The 13,650-nt window shown below is 50.8% G+C and overlaps 1 protein-coding gene across 1 annotated transcript in view; it reads right to left on the bottom strand.

Moving 5' to 3' along the window:
* Positions 1-4,055: 4,055 nt before the first annotated feature.
* Positions 4,056-13,650, bottom strand: part of LOC128405581 (single-stranded DNA-binding protein 4-like) — a 39,827-nt gene continuing 30,232 nt past the window's right edge. Inside the window, exons 11-17 of the mRNA XM_053372359.1 lie at positions 12,170-12,215; positions 11,222-11,278; positions 11,007-11,043; positions 8,991-9,058; positions 6,519-6,597; positions 5,371-5,399; positions 4,056-4,785 (exon numbers count right to left, since the gene is read on the bottom strand). Coding sequence (XP_053228334.1) covers positions 4,516-4,785; positions 5,371-5,399; positions 6,519-6,597; positions 8,991-9,058; positions 11,007-11,043; positions 11,222-11,278; positions 12,170-12,215 — 586 coding nt within the window. The 3' untranslated portion in view covers positions 4,056-4,515. The remainder of the gene's footprint in view (positions 4,786-5,370; positions 5,400-6,518; positions 6,598-8,990; positions 9,059-11,006; positions 11,044-11,221; positions 11,279-12,169; positions 12,216-13,650) is intronic.

Raw genomic sequence — 13,650 nt, 5'->3', positions numbered from 1 at the left:
GCCGACCTTCCAGTCGGCAAGTCCTAGGCTCTGTGGTTTAACCCACAGCGCCACCCTCTTTAATTCCCCAACACGCCCCTTGCCAAACTGGCTGTGTTTGAAACGAATAAAGGAGGATAGAAATTGCGCAGTTCGTGGGTCAGAGCCCCGCTTGGCATGTAGAAGGCTGCAGGGTCCGTCCCTGTGTGAGGCTGACGATGAGGAGCGTATGAGCACTTTGTTCGCATTCATGAGGACTGGAGCCTTAGGTTAGTTTTTAAGCAGAGGCCAATAGTTTAGTTTAGAGGGACGCGGGTGGCGCTGTGGGTTAAACCAGAGCCTAGGACTTGCCGATCAGAAGGTTGGCGGTTCAAATCCCTGTGACGACGGGCTGAGCTCCCGTTGCTCGGTCCCTGCTCCTGCCAACCTAGCAGTTCGAAAGCACGTCAAAGTGCAAGTAGATCAATAGGTACCGCTCCAGCGGGAAGGTAAACGGCGTTTCCGTGCGCTGCTCTGGTTCGCCAGAAGCGCCTTCGTCATGCTGGCCACATGACCCGGAAGCTGTACGCCGGCTCCCTCGGCCAGTAAAGTGAGATGAGCGCCGCAACCCCAGAGTCTGCCATGACTGGACCTAATGGTCAGGGGTCCCTTTACCTTTATCTTAATAGTTTAGCGGCAGAGGCTGAAGTTCTGCAGCTCAGCAGTCAGAGCAGCTGCTTGGCTTGTAGAAGGTCTCTGGTTCCATCCCCAATGGCACCTTCAAGTAGGGGAACAGCTCCTGTCTGAGAGCTGCTGGCAGTCGGCGCAGGTGGACTGGGTGGAAGGCAGCTTCCGGAGTCTAAATCTGCATTTTACATGGGATGATGAGGACTAGTGTCTTGGTATGTCTTTACAGTAGGGGTCATAGCTGAGCGAAGCATCACGTGCCTTACCTACACAAGGCCCTAGCTTGCTGGCAGTCGCCGTGGAACTGCAGAGCTGGGACCCTGAGGGTCATCCAGTCCAACCCTCCGCAATGCAGGAATACGCAGCTGCCCTCACGAACAAGACTGAACTACCGTATTTTTAGAGAAGGAAAACCAGAAAACAAATATTCTGGTTACAAAGTGGATGTATGATTTTTGTGGCTCATGGTGTGGCCACAGACGTGATTTGATGGTGAATTTGGGGTGACCCAATGCAAAAATCCCGAGGATTCATGGGCTTTTAGCTCCCCCCTCCCAGGCAGCCTCCTTTATCGCTAGCGTCCCTTATCTCCCTCCCGATCGCTTGCCGATCAGCTGCTTCCTTTCAACACTCCCTTCCCTCTTGTTTGCCTTGGTGTCTTTTCCTTAGCTGGAGCAGTTTTTTGCTCCTCCTTTTCTTCTAATTTCTCTCCTCATTGCTTTAGTCTTCCTGTCTCCTCTCCTTGCAAGTTCGCTGTCTTTACCTCCCCCCTCCCAGGCAGCCTCCTTTATTGCTAGCATCCCTTATCTCTCTCCCCGATCGCTTGCCAATCAGCGGCTTTGTTTCAACTCCCACTTCCCTCTTTCAAAAAAAAAAGCATAATCTGCTTTTTGCCCCTGGGCAATTCATAGAATCCTAGAGTTGGAAAAGACCACAAGGGCCATCGAGTCCAACCCCCTGCCAAGCAGGAAACACCATCAGAGCACTCCTGACATATGGTTGTCAAGCCTCTGCTTAAAGACCTCCAAAGAAGGAGACTCCACCACACTCCTTGGCAGCAAATTCCACTGTCAAACAGCTCTTACTGTCAGGAAGTTCTTCCTAATGTTTAGGTGGAATCTTCTTTCCTGCAGTTTGGATCCATTGCTCCGTGTCTGCTTCTCTGGAGCAGCAGAAAACAACCTTTCTCCCTCCTCTATGTGACATCCTTTTATATATTTGAACATGGCTATCATATCACCCCTTAACCTCCTCTTCTCCAGGCTAAACATGCCCAGCTCCCTTAGCCGTTCCTCATAAGGCATCGTTTCCAGGCCTTTGACCATTTTGGTTGCCCTCCTCTGGACACGTTCCAGTTTGTCAGTGTCCTTCTTGAACTGTGGCGCCCAGAACTGGACACAGTACTCCAGGTGAGGTCTGACCAGAGCAGAATACAGTGGCACTATTACTTCCCTTGATCTAGATGCTATACTCCTATTGATGCAGTCCAGAATTGCATTGGCTTTTTTAGCTGCCGCGTCACACTGTTGGCTCATGTCAAGTTTGTGGTCAACCAAGACAAACCAGGGACCACGCATTCGCTCCATAAGACGCACAGACATTTCCCCTTACTTTTTAGGAGAAAAAGTGCGTCTTATGGAGCGAAAAATACGGTATACAGGTATATGCAAGTAGTCTCTCTTCCCATGTAGCAACCATTGCTAAGGCCACAGTGTGTTTGTGGCAGGTGGGAAAAAAGCTGCACCTGTTGAACTACCAGGCTACTACAAAGCTAAACTTAAAGGGGCGAGTAGCCCTCTCTTACCTGCTAGGACCAGGACTGCGGGCACTGTCTGCATGTGAGCACCCAGGGAAATTGGGTGTGGGGATTCTGGAGGGGTGCTGTTTGGGGGACGGGAATGCGGTGGGAACCCCCCAAAAATGTATCTAAATGAAACATCAATCCTGGATTTTGGGGGTGGTGGACTAGATGACCGCTGGTGTTCCCTTACCAACCCTGTAGACTCTTGCTTTGCGAAAAGAACACACACAATTCCCCTCCATTGTTTTTTCTTTAAAAAATCCAAGTTAACATTTATTGATGCAAGGTTTTCTATTATTTTTTCCCTCCTTGTTGGCGACTTTTTAAAAAAACTGCAGCGGCTTTCCAAAAAACGGTAAGTTCTATTTACAACGTCGAAAGAAACCACCCAGGTTTTGGGGGCGAGGCAAGGAATTTCTACCCCATCCCAAAGATTCCCCCCCCCCCCCGTTTTTGCAATAATATTTAATAATAAGGTAATGTCAACCCGGGCGAATCTTGCTCTCTCGTCCCTGTCCCCCCGTTCTGAATTTTTTTTACAAATTGCATGAGGTTCCGTAGCAAAACCAGTATGTTTTAAAAATATAAAGTTTAAACGGAAGGGGATAGCGGGTAATCTGGCAGGTTTTTCCCATTTTGCATATAGAATCGTTGATCTGGAATGGACCATGAAATCTCCTTTATCAAAAGTTTAGGAGCAATTTAGTGGCAGCGAACGTGCATTAAAAAATAGTAATAATGCCACTGGGAATTTATATAGGAGGGGAAAGGAACTATTTTTCCAGCCTCTTGAGTGACCTCATGCCAGTTCTGGGGCGGAGCCAAAGGCTAAATGTGGGCGGAGCAACCGTTTCTGTGGACACACCCCCTTTTCTTAAAGGCCCACAACCACCACTCCTCTAGTCCAGCATTCTTCAAAAAATTTTGGGGGGGGGGAGTGTCCCCAGATGCAGCTGGACCACAACTGCCATCATTCCTGGCCACGGACTGAGCCAACTGGCGCTGATGGGATTTGTAGTCCAATGACATCTTTGCAGAGTGGAGGAATCGAGGTTGACAATCACGGAAGTGGGTGGGTGTTTTAATAAATTGGGATGCAGAGAGGTAAATAAAAAACCCTGCAAAAGAGCGCCGCCCTGCTGGCCGCTACAGGAATTTCGCCAGCTTTAAAAAAATAATCCAAGATTCTGGTTTTTTGGGGGGGGGGTGAGAAGAGAGGAAAGGGGGAAAATGTGGGGATTCCCCCACACCAACAACGAATCGTCTTGCAAAACCAAAAACCACACACATTTAAAAGACGCAAGGCCTGCTCTGAACCAGTATTAAATTGGGGTTTGGCGTGGGTTTCTTGACCAGAGGCTACTCCCCCCCGGGGGCTGGAGGCAAAAGTGGGCAGGGCCACGGATGCGAATTGCGCCTCTGTACAGCAGGCCATATTTCGATATGCACGAAACCCTCTCATCTTCCATTGGGGAGGCGGTCCGAGTTCGAGGGTGCCGGGAGAAAACACCTGAGGGAGGTGCAAAAACAGGGTTCCCTCGAGCCTGCCCCCCCACAAGCGCTGCCCTTCTTCCGCCCCACTTACAAACCATGCCCCCAACTCAAGTCCCAAATACAGAATCCCAGCCCCTATGCCACCCCTCTCCCCAAAAGACAATCCATTTTGCAGCATTTTTTTGGGGGGGGTTGCCCAGCGCCACCCCCCAAGTACCCCGGGTGCTCCTGGTGTCTTCGAGGGGCTGTGAAGTCCGAAAAAGCCGGGAGGTGGGGCGAACAAGGCAGTCCAGCCTGCCCCATTGGAGATTTCGCGAGCGTCTGAGAGATCGGGGCAACACAAGTCGATGTATAAATGTGTTTGGATCAGCAGTTCCGAGTTGCGATAGGCAGCCGGGATGGGGAAGAGTTTATTAAATTATTCTTCTTTTAAAGGACCTCCCCGTCTTGTCTCTATGGCGGTAAGTCCAGGTCGTATCAAAGCGGGCGGATGCAGGGAAATGTCACTGGAGTGTTTGGGGACCAGTGGCGTCGGTCCGTAGCGAGAGACATTGGGGGGCAGTTGCCCCCCGGGGTCACAACTCGGACAGCTGCCCCTGTTTCCAGTATGAGATGGTATCGTCGGCGCTGGGAGTGGCCGGGCCGGTCCTGCCTGGCCACGGGGCGCCCCGACCCCCACGCGGACCCCGGGACCCGCGGGAACCTCGCCCCCGCCGCGGGCGTCGCTCCACGCAGGACCTTGCGCTCTCGCTCTGGAACGGGTTGAGGAATCCGGCGCCCATCTCGCCGTCGTTCCGCGGGGTGCCAGGAGGATTGTTCAAAGGTGGCAGGCTGCTGGGAGAAGCCTTGGGAACCAGGAATAAGAAAAGAGGGGTTAATTCTGTTCATCGTAAAATTGTAAAGGGACCCCTGACCGTTAGGTCCGGTCGTGGCCGACTCTGGGGTTGCAGCGCTCATCTCGCTCTACTGGCCGAGGGAGCCGGCGTACAGCTTCTGGGTCATGTGGCCAGCAGGACTAAGCCGCTTCTGGCGAACCAGAGCAGCGCACGGAAACGCCGTTTACCTTCCCGCCACAGTGGTACCTATTTATCTACTTGCACTCGCGTGCTTTCGAACTGCTAGGTTGGCAGGAGCAGGGACCGAACAACGGGAGCCCACTCCATCGCGGGGATTCAAACCACTGACCTTCTGATCAGCAAGCCCAAGAGCTATGCCCCTGCCCTTAAAAATAAAGCAAGTTTCTGGTCCCTAGGACTGATTTAAATAAAGAGATGCCCTAGGCGATGTTTTGCATGCAGAGCAGAATCGCCCTTGGAGTGCCCACCCCGAGACGATTCCCTGACAGTGCCCCCCCTCCAATTAAACAGACCCTAACCGCTTGGCCCTCCTGCCGTCCCCTCCCCCCAGGGCAACACCATGCAAAATCTCACCTTCGACATGGGTTCCATTTCGCCAGGACCTGCGGAGGAAACAGAGGCGGTTGGAATGAAACACTTGACCTTGTTCCAGACCCTGTTGGAAGGGGCTTGGGGGTTAATAATAATAATAACAATAAATTATTTATATCCCCAACCATCTGGCTGGGTTTCCCCAGCCACTCTAGGCAGCTCTCAACAGATTAAAAACATGATCAAACATTAAAAACTTCCCTCAACAGGGCTGCCCTCAGATGTCTTCTGAAAGTCAGATAGTTGTTTATTTCCTTGACATCTGATGGGAGGGCGTTCCACAGGGTGGGCGCCACCACCGAGAAGGCCCTCTGCCCGGTTCCCTGTAACCTCACTTCTCGCAGGGAGGGAACTGCCAGAAGGCCCTCGGAGCTGGACCTCAGCTGGGCTGGACGATGGGGGTGGAGACGCTCCTTCAGGTATACTGGGCCAAGGCCATTTAGGGCTTTCAAGGTCAGCACCAACACTTTGAATTGTGCTCGGAAACGTCCTGGGAGCCAATGTAGGTCTTTTTATGTGGTCCCGGCGGCCGCTCCCAGTCCCCAGTCTAGCTGCTGCATTCTGGATTAGTTATAGTTTCTGGGTCACCTTCAAAGGTGAGTGCATGGCAGTAGTCCAAGCGGGAGATAACCAGAGCATGGACCACTCTGGTGAGGCAGTCTGTGGGCAGGGAGGGTCTCATCCTGCGTACCAGACGGAGCTGGGAGACAGCTGCCCTGGACACAGAATCGACCTGCGCCTCCATGGACAGCTGTGAGTCCAAAATGACTTGTGACACCTCAAAGGAACCGTGAGAAGAGATTTGATGGAGAAGGCCAACGGGCCATCAGCACCAGATTCTCACAGTGGCCAAAGGTCTGCCCCATAGGCAAGACCCCCACCTCCATCTCTGCCTGTCCGGATGGAATTTTAACTGGAGAGATGGGAAACTATTCAGATTTTCTACTTATGGAGGAACCTACGGACTATGTTGAATCGGCAGAGCTTAACAGCTATAAGAGGAGACTCTACTGAGAACTGGTTGGTTTTTTGGGGGTGGATTTTTCTCTCTTTTTTTGTAAGCGGGATTACTAGAACAAACGCTACACCATGAAGAATCCGCGAGCAGCACAGGCGATTCTTAAACCAACCTAAGGATCCATTCATGTGTTGCGGCTCCATCGCGTTTATTCCGGGCATTGCGCCTTCGGGGCTCAGCCCCATGGAGAACTAAAAATGGGAAGGGGGAAGGCAGGGAGAGGGACAGGGTGTGTGGGGTGGGAGAAGTTGGGTGGGTGGGGGTGGAGAAAGAGTTAGTGGCAAGGGAGGGGAAGCTTGCGTCTCCCCCCCTTAAACATTTCTTTCTAAAATGTAGCTGCGAACCAGTCCGGGGTTGGTCTGGATGACCTTTGGGGTTCCCGTTTCGACCCCACATGTTCCTGCAAATCGGTCCAATCAAGAATACTCAAAAGCAATGGTTGGAATACATTGGAACACGTTGAGAACCAGTAACGAAAAGTCGGTTTTCATCTGCGTCTTGGTTTTCATAGCATCACAGAATTGAAGTGTTGGAAAGGACACAGAAACAGCGACTACAGTGGTACCTCAGGTTAAGTACTTAATTCGTTCCGGAGGTCCATTCTTAACCTGAAACTGTTCTTAACCTGAAGCACCACTTTAGCTAATGGGGCCTCCTGCTGCTGCCGCGCCGACGGAGCACGATTTCTGTTCTCATCCTGAAGCAAAGTTCTTAACCTGAGGTAATGTTTCTGGGTTAGCGGAGTCTGTAACCTGAAGCGTCTGCTGCGTGGCAGCAGCAGGAGGCCCCATTAGCTAAAGTGACTCCTTGCTCCTTGACCCTCGGACCCTCGACTTTGTGACTCCTTGCTCCTCGACCCTCAGACCCTTGACTTCATGACTCCTTGTTCCTTGACCCTCGGACCCTCGACTTTGTGACTCCTTGCTCCTCGACCCTCGGACCCTTGACTTTGTGACTCCTTGCTTCTTGACCCTTGGACCCCTGACTTCGTGACTCCTTGCTCCTTGATCCTCGGACCCTTGACTTCATGACTCCTTGTTCCTTGTTCCTTGACCCTCGAACCCTTGACTTTGTGACTCCTTGCTTCTTGACCCTTGGACCCTTGACTTCGTGACTCCTTGCTCTCGACCCTCGGACCCTTGACTTCGTGACTCCTTGCTTCTTGACCCTCGGACCCTTGACTTCGTGACTCCTTGCTTCTTGACCCTCGGACGCTTGACTTTGTGACTCCTTGCTTCTTGACCCTCGGACCCTTGACTTCGTGACTCCTTGCTTCTTGACCCTCGGACCCCTGACTTCGTGACTCCCTGCTTCTTGACCCTCGGACCTTTGACTTCGTGACTCCTTGCTCCTTGACCCTCGGACCCTTGACTTCGTGACTCCTTGCTCCTTGATCCTCGGACCCTTGACTTCATGACTCCTTGTTCCTTGTTCCTTGACCCTCGAACCCTTGACTTTGTGACTCCTTGCTTCTTGACCCTTGGACCCTTGACTTCGTGACTCCTTGCTCTCGACCCTCGGACCCTTGACTTCGTGACTCCTTGCTTCTTGACCCTCGGACCCTTGACTTCGTGACTCCTTGCTTCTTGACCCTCGGACCCTTGACTTCGTGACTCCTTGCTTCTTGACCCTCGGACCCTTGACTTTGTGACTCCTTGCTTCTTGACCCTCGGACCCTTGACTATGTGACTCCTTGCTTCTTGACCCTCGGACCTTTGACTTCGTGACTCCTTGCTCTCGACCCTCGGACCCTTGACTTTGTGACTCCTTGCTTCTTGACCCTCGGACCCTTGACTTCGTGACTCCTTGCTCCTTGACCCTCGGACCCTTGACTTTGTGACTCCTTGTTCCTTGACCCTCGGACCCTTGACTTTGTGACTCCTTGCTCCTTGACCCTCGGACCCTTGACTTTGTGACTCCTTGCTCCTTGACCCTCGGACCCTTGACTTTGTGACTCCTTGCTCCTTGACCCTCGGACCCTTGACTTCATGACTCCTTGCTCCTTGACCCTCGGACCCTTGACTTTGTGACTCCTTGCTCCTTGACCCTCGGACCCTTGACTTCATGACTCCTTGTTCCTTGACCCTCGGACCCTTGACTTTGTGACTCCTTGCTCCTTGACCCTCGGACCCTTGACTTCATGACTCCTTGTTCCTTGACCCTCGGACCCTTGACTTTGTGACTCCCTGCTCCTCGACCCTCGGACCCTTGACTTTGTGACTCCTTGCTTCTTGACCCTCGGACCCTTGACTTTGTGACTCCTTGCTTCTTGACCCTCGGACCCTTGACTTCGTGACTCCTTGCTTCTTGACCCTCGGACCCTTGACTTCACGACTCCTTGCTCCTTGACCCTCGGACCCTTGACTTCGTGACTCCTTGCTCCTTGACCCTCGGACCCCTGGATTCTGGACTCTCGTTCCTGCTCCCACCCCGCCATCTTGCCCCCAGTCCCGACGTCCTCAGCCGGGACTTTGTTCGCCCGTAGACCGGACCGTGACAAAGGGATTTCAGCACCCAGGTAGGTGTTCATATGTGAACAGCCTGGGCCCAAGCCATACTGAAGTTTTGTTTGATAGGTACTTACGCTGAGCCGACTTCCGGGGGGTCCAATGGGATTCATGAGGTACATGCTTTCGCTAGAGTTGGTGGAGTCTGGGGAGAGAAGGGAGGGAGATGAGACCCCGTTGGGCTCTTAAACTCGACTGCAAGTCTCAAAGGGTAAGGTAAAGGTAAAGGGACCCCTGACCATTAGGTCCAGTCGTGGCCGACTCTGGGGTTGCGGCGCTCATCTCGCTTTACTGGCCGAGGGAGCCGGCGTCCAGCTTCCGGGTCATGTGGCCAGCAGGACTAAGCCGCTTCTGGTGAACCAGAGCAGTGCACGGAAACGCCGTTTACCTTCCCGCCGGAGTGGTACCTATTTATCTACTTGCACTGGTGTGCTTTCGAACTGCTAGGTTGGCAGGAGCAGGGACCGAGCAACGGGAGCTCACCCCGTCATTGCGGGGATTCGCAACCCCAGAGTCGGCCCCGACTGGACCTAATGGTCAGGGGCTTCTTTACCTTTACCTTATATGATTTTAGCTTAGCTGATATCTAAGTGGAATTAGAAGGTCAAATTAACATTCTAAATTAAACTAAGAATATATCTGTCATAACATTAATGAATTTCAATAAAGAATTTTTTCACACCCTCCCCCCAAAAAAGGAACCCGAACATCCGACGGGGCTTCTGATTGGCTGCAGGAGTTTCCTGCAGCCTATCGGAAGCCGCGCCTCAGTTTCTGAACATTTTGGAAGTCGAACGGGCTTCCGGAACGAATTCCGTTCGACTTCCGAGGTACGACTGTACTGACAAGAAGTAAATTATTGTATTTTTTTGCTCTATAAGACTCACTTTTTCCCTCCTAAAAAGTAAGGGGGAATGTGTGTGCGTCTTATGGAGCGAATGCAGGCTGCGCAGCTATCCCAGAAGCCAGAACAGCAAGAGGGATTGCTTTGTCACTGGTTATCTCTATGGCACAATCTCCCAAACTTGTACTTGATACAATGTATGTGGAGAGATGATTTCCAGAGCCCATGGGTAAAAAATTTACAACTGAAAATTACGGCAATGGGAATCTCCCCATCCAAATTACCAGAGCAGGATATAGTTCCAGCTAAAAGAACAGTAACCTGTAAACTAGAGGAGATGGACTTGCAGCAGAAAATGGTCTTGGGCAATGGTACCTGCTCACCTCTAAACCTTGGTTTATTACCCCTCTTAAGGCTCCCAAACTATTTGAATTCCTTAACTTCTTCGGCTCATAGATATGCCTTTGTAAAGGCAAGATTCAACACCTTCCCATCGAATGTGCTGAGAAATAGATTCTCCAATGGACAGATATCGCTCTTATGTGATTGTAATTGTGGGGCACCGGAATCGTTGCATCACATAATTCTTGATTGTGCTTTTCACTCATCGGCCAGGAGCAAGTTTCTTGCTCAATATCTAAAGGGAATTGCCGATGATACGAATGAAGCCAAACTGAGATATCTATTAAATGATGATGACCCCCTAAGATCACTCATGGTTGCCAGATTCTTGATCAGCGTTCTATCCCTAAAGAAGAGAAACAGACTCCTGTGTGGCTCGGATAATCCCTCTAAACTATGATCTATGTTTTAGGATGTAATTAGGTGATTTCACCATTGATGTCTTCTACTAATTTATGAGTAGAGGGCGATGTTTATGTTACAAATTTATTGTAATGTATGATGTTGGTCTTTTGTTTTTGTTTTGCTTTGGTTCTTGTCTGTTTTTTGTAAGTTTTGGCGGTTTTAAATTTGGAGGTTTAAGTACATTATGTTGGTATGGGAAACTGTCGTGTGATGGGCCAATGGCCGTAATAAAGATCAGTACAATAATACAAGAGGGATTGCTGCTTTCACTGCGCAGCGATCCCTCTTGCTGTTCTGGCTTCTGAGATTCAGAATGTTTTTTTTCTTGTTTTCCTCCTCCAAAAACTAGGTGCGTCTTGTGGTCTGGTGCGTCTTATAGACCGAAAAATACGGTAACCGAGAACCAATCACTTTCCTTCTGGACTGTGTAAAAAGAACTCACCTCCAGGGCTGGGCAGGAGGGGGGTGCCAGGGGGGCCCTGTGGGGAAGCAGAGAGAGACAGGACCGTGGCGTTCGGCTGGGTCTAGAAGATAAACAGAAACCCAGAAGTGTTTTCATGAGATCTCTCCACCGGTCGGTGTCCCCACACAGACTCGTGCTGCACCGAAACCCAAACACCCCTTGCACGGGGGGTCTCAGCGCCCCCAGATTCTCACGCCACCCCACGTGAAACTCACCCCATAGCTGCCTGGAGACGAGGAGGAATACGGGATCTGAAAGAAACCAGACAGAGAGGGATGTACAGTGGTACCTCAGGTTCAGTACTTAATTCGTTCTGGAAGTCCGTTCTTAACCTGAAACTGTTCTTAACCTGAAGAACCACTTTAGCTAATGGAGCCTCCTGCTGCTGCTGCTGCGCCACCGGAGCACGATTTCTGTTCTCATCCTGAAGCAAAGTTCTTAACCTGAGGTACTATCTCTGGGTTAGCGGAATCTGTAACCTGAAGTGTATGTAACCTGAAGCGTATGTAACCCGAGGTACCACTGTAATAGGAGTTCAGGCACTGAACCATCGCTAATCCTGCCCTCTGGTGCAACAAAAAATAAGATTGCTCCTGCCTGGTGTTTTTACATGATTAGAATGTGTGTTTTTATTTAAAATGCATCTCTGGGTTATTTGTGTGCCATAGGAATTCATTCATTATTTTTTTTTCTTTTCAAAATATAATCCGGCCCCCCCCAAGGCCTGAGGGGCAGTGGACCGGCCCCCTGCTGAAAAAGTTTTCTGACCTGATTCTAGACGCTAGACTTCTGTGAATGCAGCCTAGAATAGCATTCACTTTTTTTGCTGCTGCATCACACTTCGGGCTCATGTTAAGTTAAGACCCCTTACATCCTTTTCACATATACTGCTAGCAAGCCAGGTGTCCCCTGCCCTATATTTGTGCATCTGGCTAGGGTACAGTTTTCGTGCAAACACCCATATACATGTCCGTGGAGAAAGCACGCATGAGGGCTCAGTTTAACATATAAACAAGCCTTTCTCTGTAAGGAGAAATCACATTGGTGAGGTCTTAGGAAGTGGGGTTCAAGTAGAGTGGACGAATCCTGCAGTTCAGAATTTTATGGCAGGGGTGGGTTTTTAATTTTTTTTTTTAAGTTACCGAGTTTGCATTCATATTTGGCCAGGGGCTTCGCACTCCAGGACCTCTGCAAAAAAGAAGAGAGAGAAAATATATACATTGATATATTCTATTGATCATTTTAGCCATTTTTCGGAAGCACCTTGGACTTTTGATTGTTTCTGGGCTTGTTCAGAGCATTCGACGCTGCATTTAGGCTGCATTGCAATGTTCTATTGTCGTCTGCGAGCCGCTTTGAATAGAATAAAGGTAAAGTGACCCCTGACCATTAGGTCCAGTCGTGGCCGACTCTGGGGTTGCGGTGCTCATCTCACTTTACTGGCCGAGGGAGCTGGCGTACAGTTTCCGGGTCATGTGGCCAGCATGACTAAGCCGCTTCTGGCGAACCAGAGCAGCGCACGGAAACGCCGTTTACCTTCCCGCCGGAGCGGTACCTATTTGTCTACTTGCACTTTGACGTGCTTTCGAACTGCTAGGTTGGCAGGAGCAGGGACCAAGCAACGGGAGCTCACCCCGTCATTGTGGGGATTCGAACCGCCGACCTTCTGATCGGCAAGTCCTAGGCTCTGTGGTTTAACCCACAGAGCCACCCATGTCCCATATAATAAAAATAAAAACAACCCAACAGCCCCCTCCCCACAAAAAACCCCCACATTTTAAAAGGGCATAGGATGTCAACCAGACCAACTAAAAGCCTGGTTAGAAAGGAAAGAGGTGGTCCTTGAGGTATTGCGGTCCTGAGTCATTTAAGGCTTTATAGGTCAGAACCAGCACTTTGAATTGGGCCCGGAAACTAATTGGTAGCCAGTGCAGTCGGACCGGGATCAGTGCAATGTGCTCAAACCGTCCTGCCACCCGGTGAGTGAGCCGGCCGCTGAATTCTGCACCGGCTGAAGATTCTGAACAGTCTTCAGAGGCAGCCCTACGTAGAACGCATTGCAGTAATCTAACCTTGAGGTTACCAGAGCATAGACAGTAGTTAGGCTATCCCTGTTCAGATAGGGGCGTAGCTGGGCCACCAGCCGAAGCCGATGAAAGGCACTCCAGGCCACTGAGGCCACCTGAGCCGCGAGCGACTGTTGCAATGCCAGCCTGAACATTTACCGTATTTTTCGCTCTATAAGACGCACCAGACCACAAGACGCACCTAGTTTTGGGAGGAGGAAAACAAGAAAAAAAACATTCTGAATCTCAGAAGCCAGAACAGCAAGAGGAATCGCTGCGCAGTGAAAGCAGCAATCCCTCTTGCTGTTCTGGCTCCTGGGATAGCTGCGCAGCCTGCATTCGCTCCGTAAGACGCACACACATTTCCCCTTACTTTTTAGGAGGGGAAAAGTGAGTCTTATAGAGCAAAAAATACGGTATTTATTATACAGTCTTGGAACTCGGGACGTTTTGGTTCTCGAACGCCGCAAACCCGGAAGTGAGTGTTTCCGGTTTGCAAACATTATTTGGAACCCGAACGTCCGCCGGGGCTTCCGATTGGCTGCAGGAGCTTCCAG

The sequence above is a fragment of the Podarcis raffonei genome, chromosome 18, assembly GCF_027172205.1.
Source record: "Podarcis raffonei isolate rPodRaf1 chromosome 18, rPodRaf1.pri, whole genome shotgun sequence".
NCBI classification, from domain to species: domain Eukaryota; kingdom Metazoa; phylum Chordata; class Lepidosauria; order Squamata; family Lacertidae; genus Podarcis; species Podarcis raffonei.
This window is presented reverse-complemented; position numbering and strand designations above follow the sequence as displayed.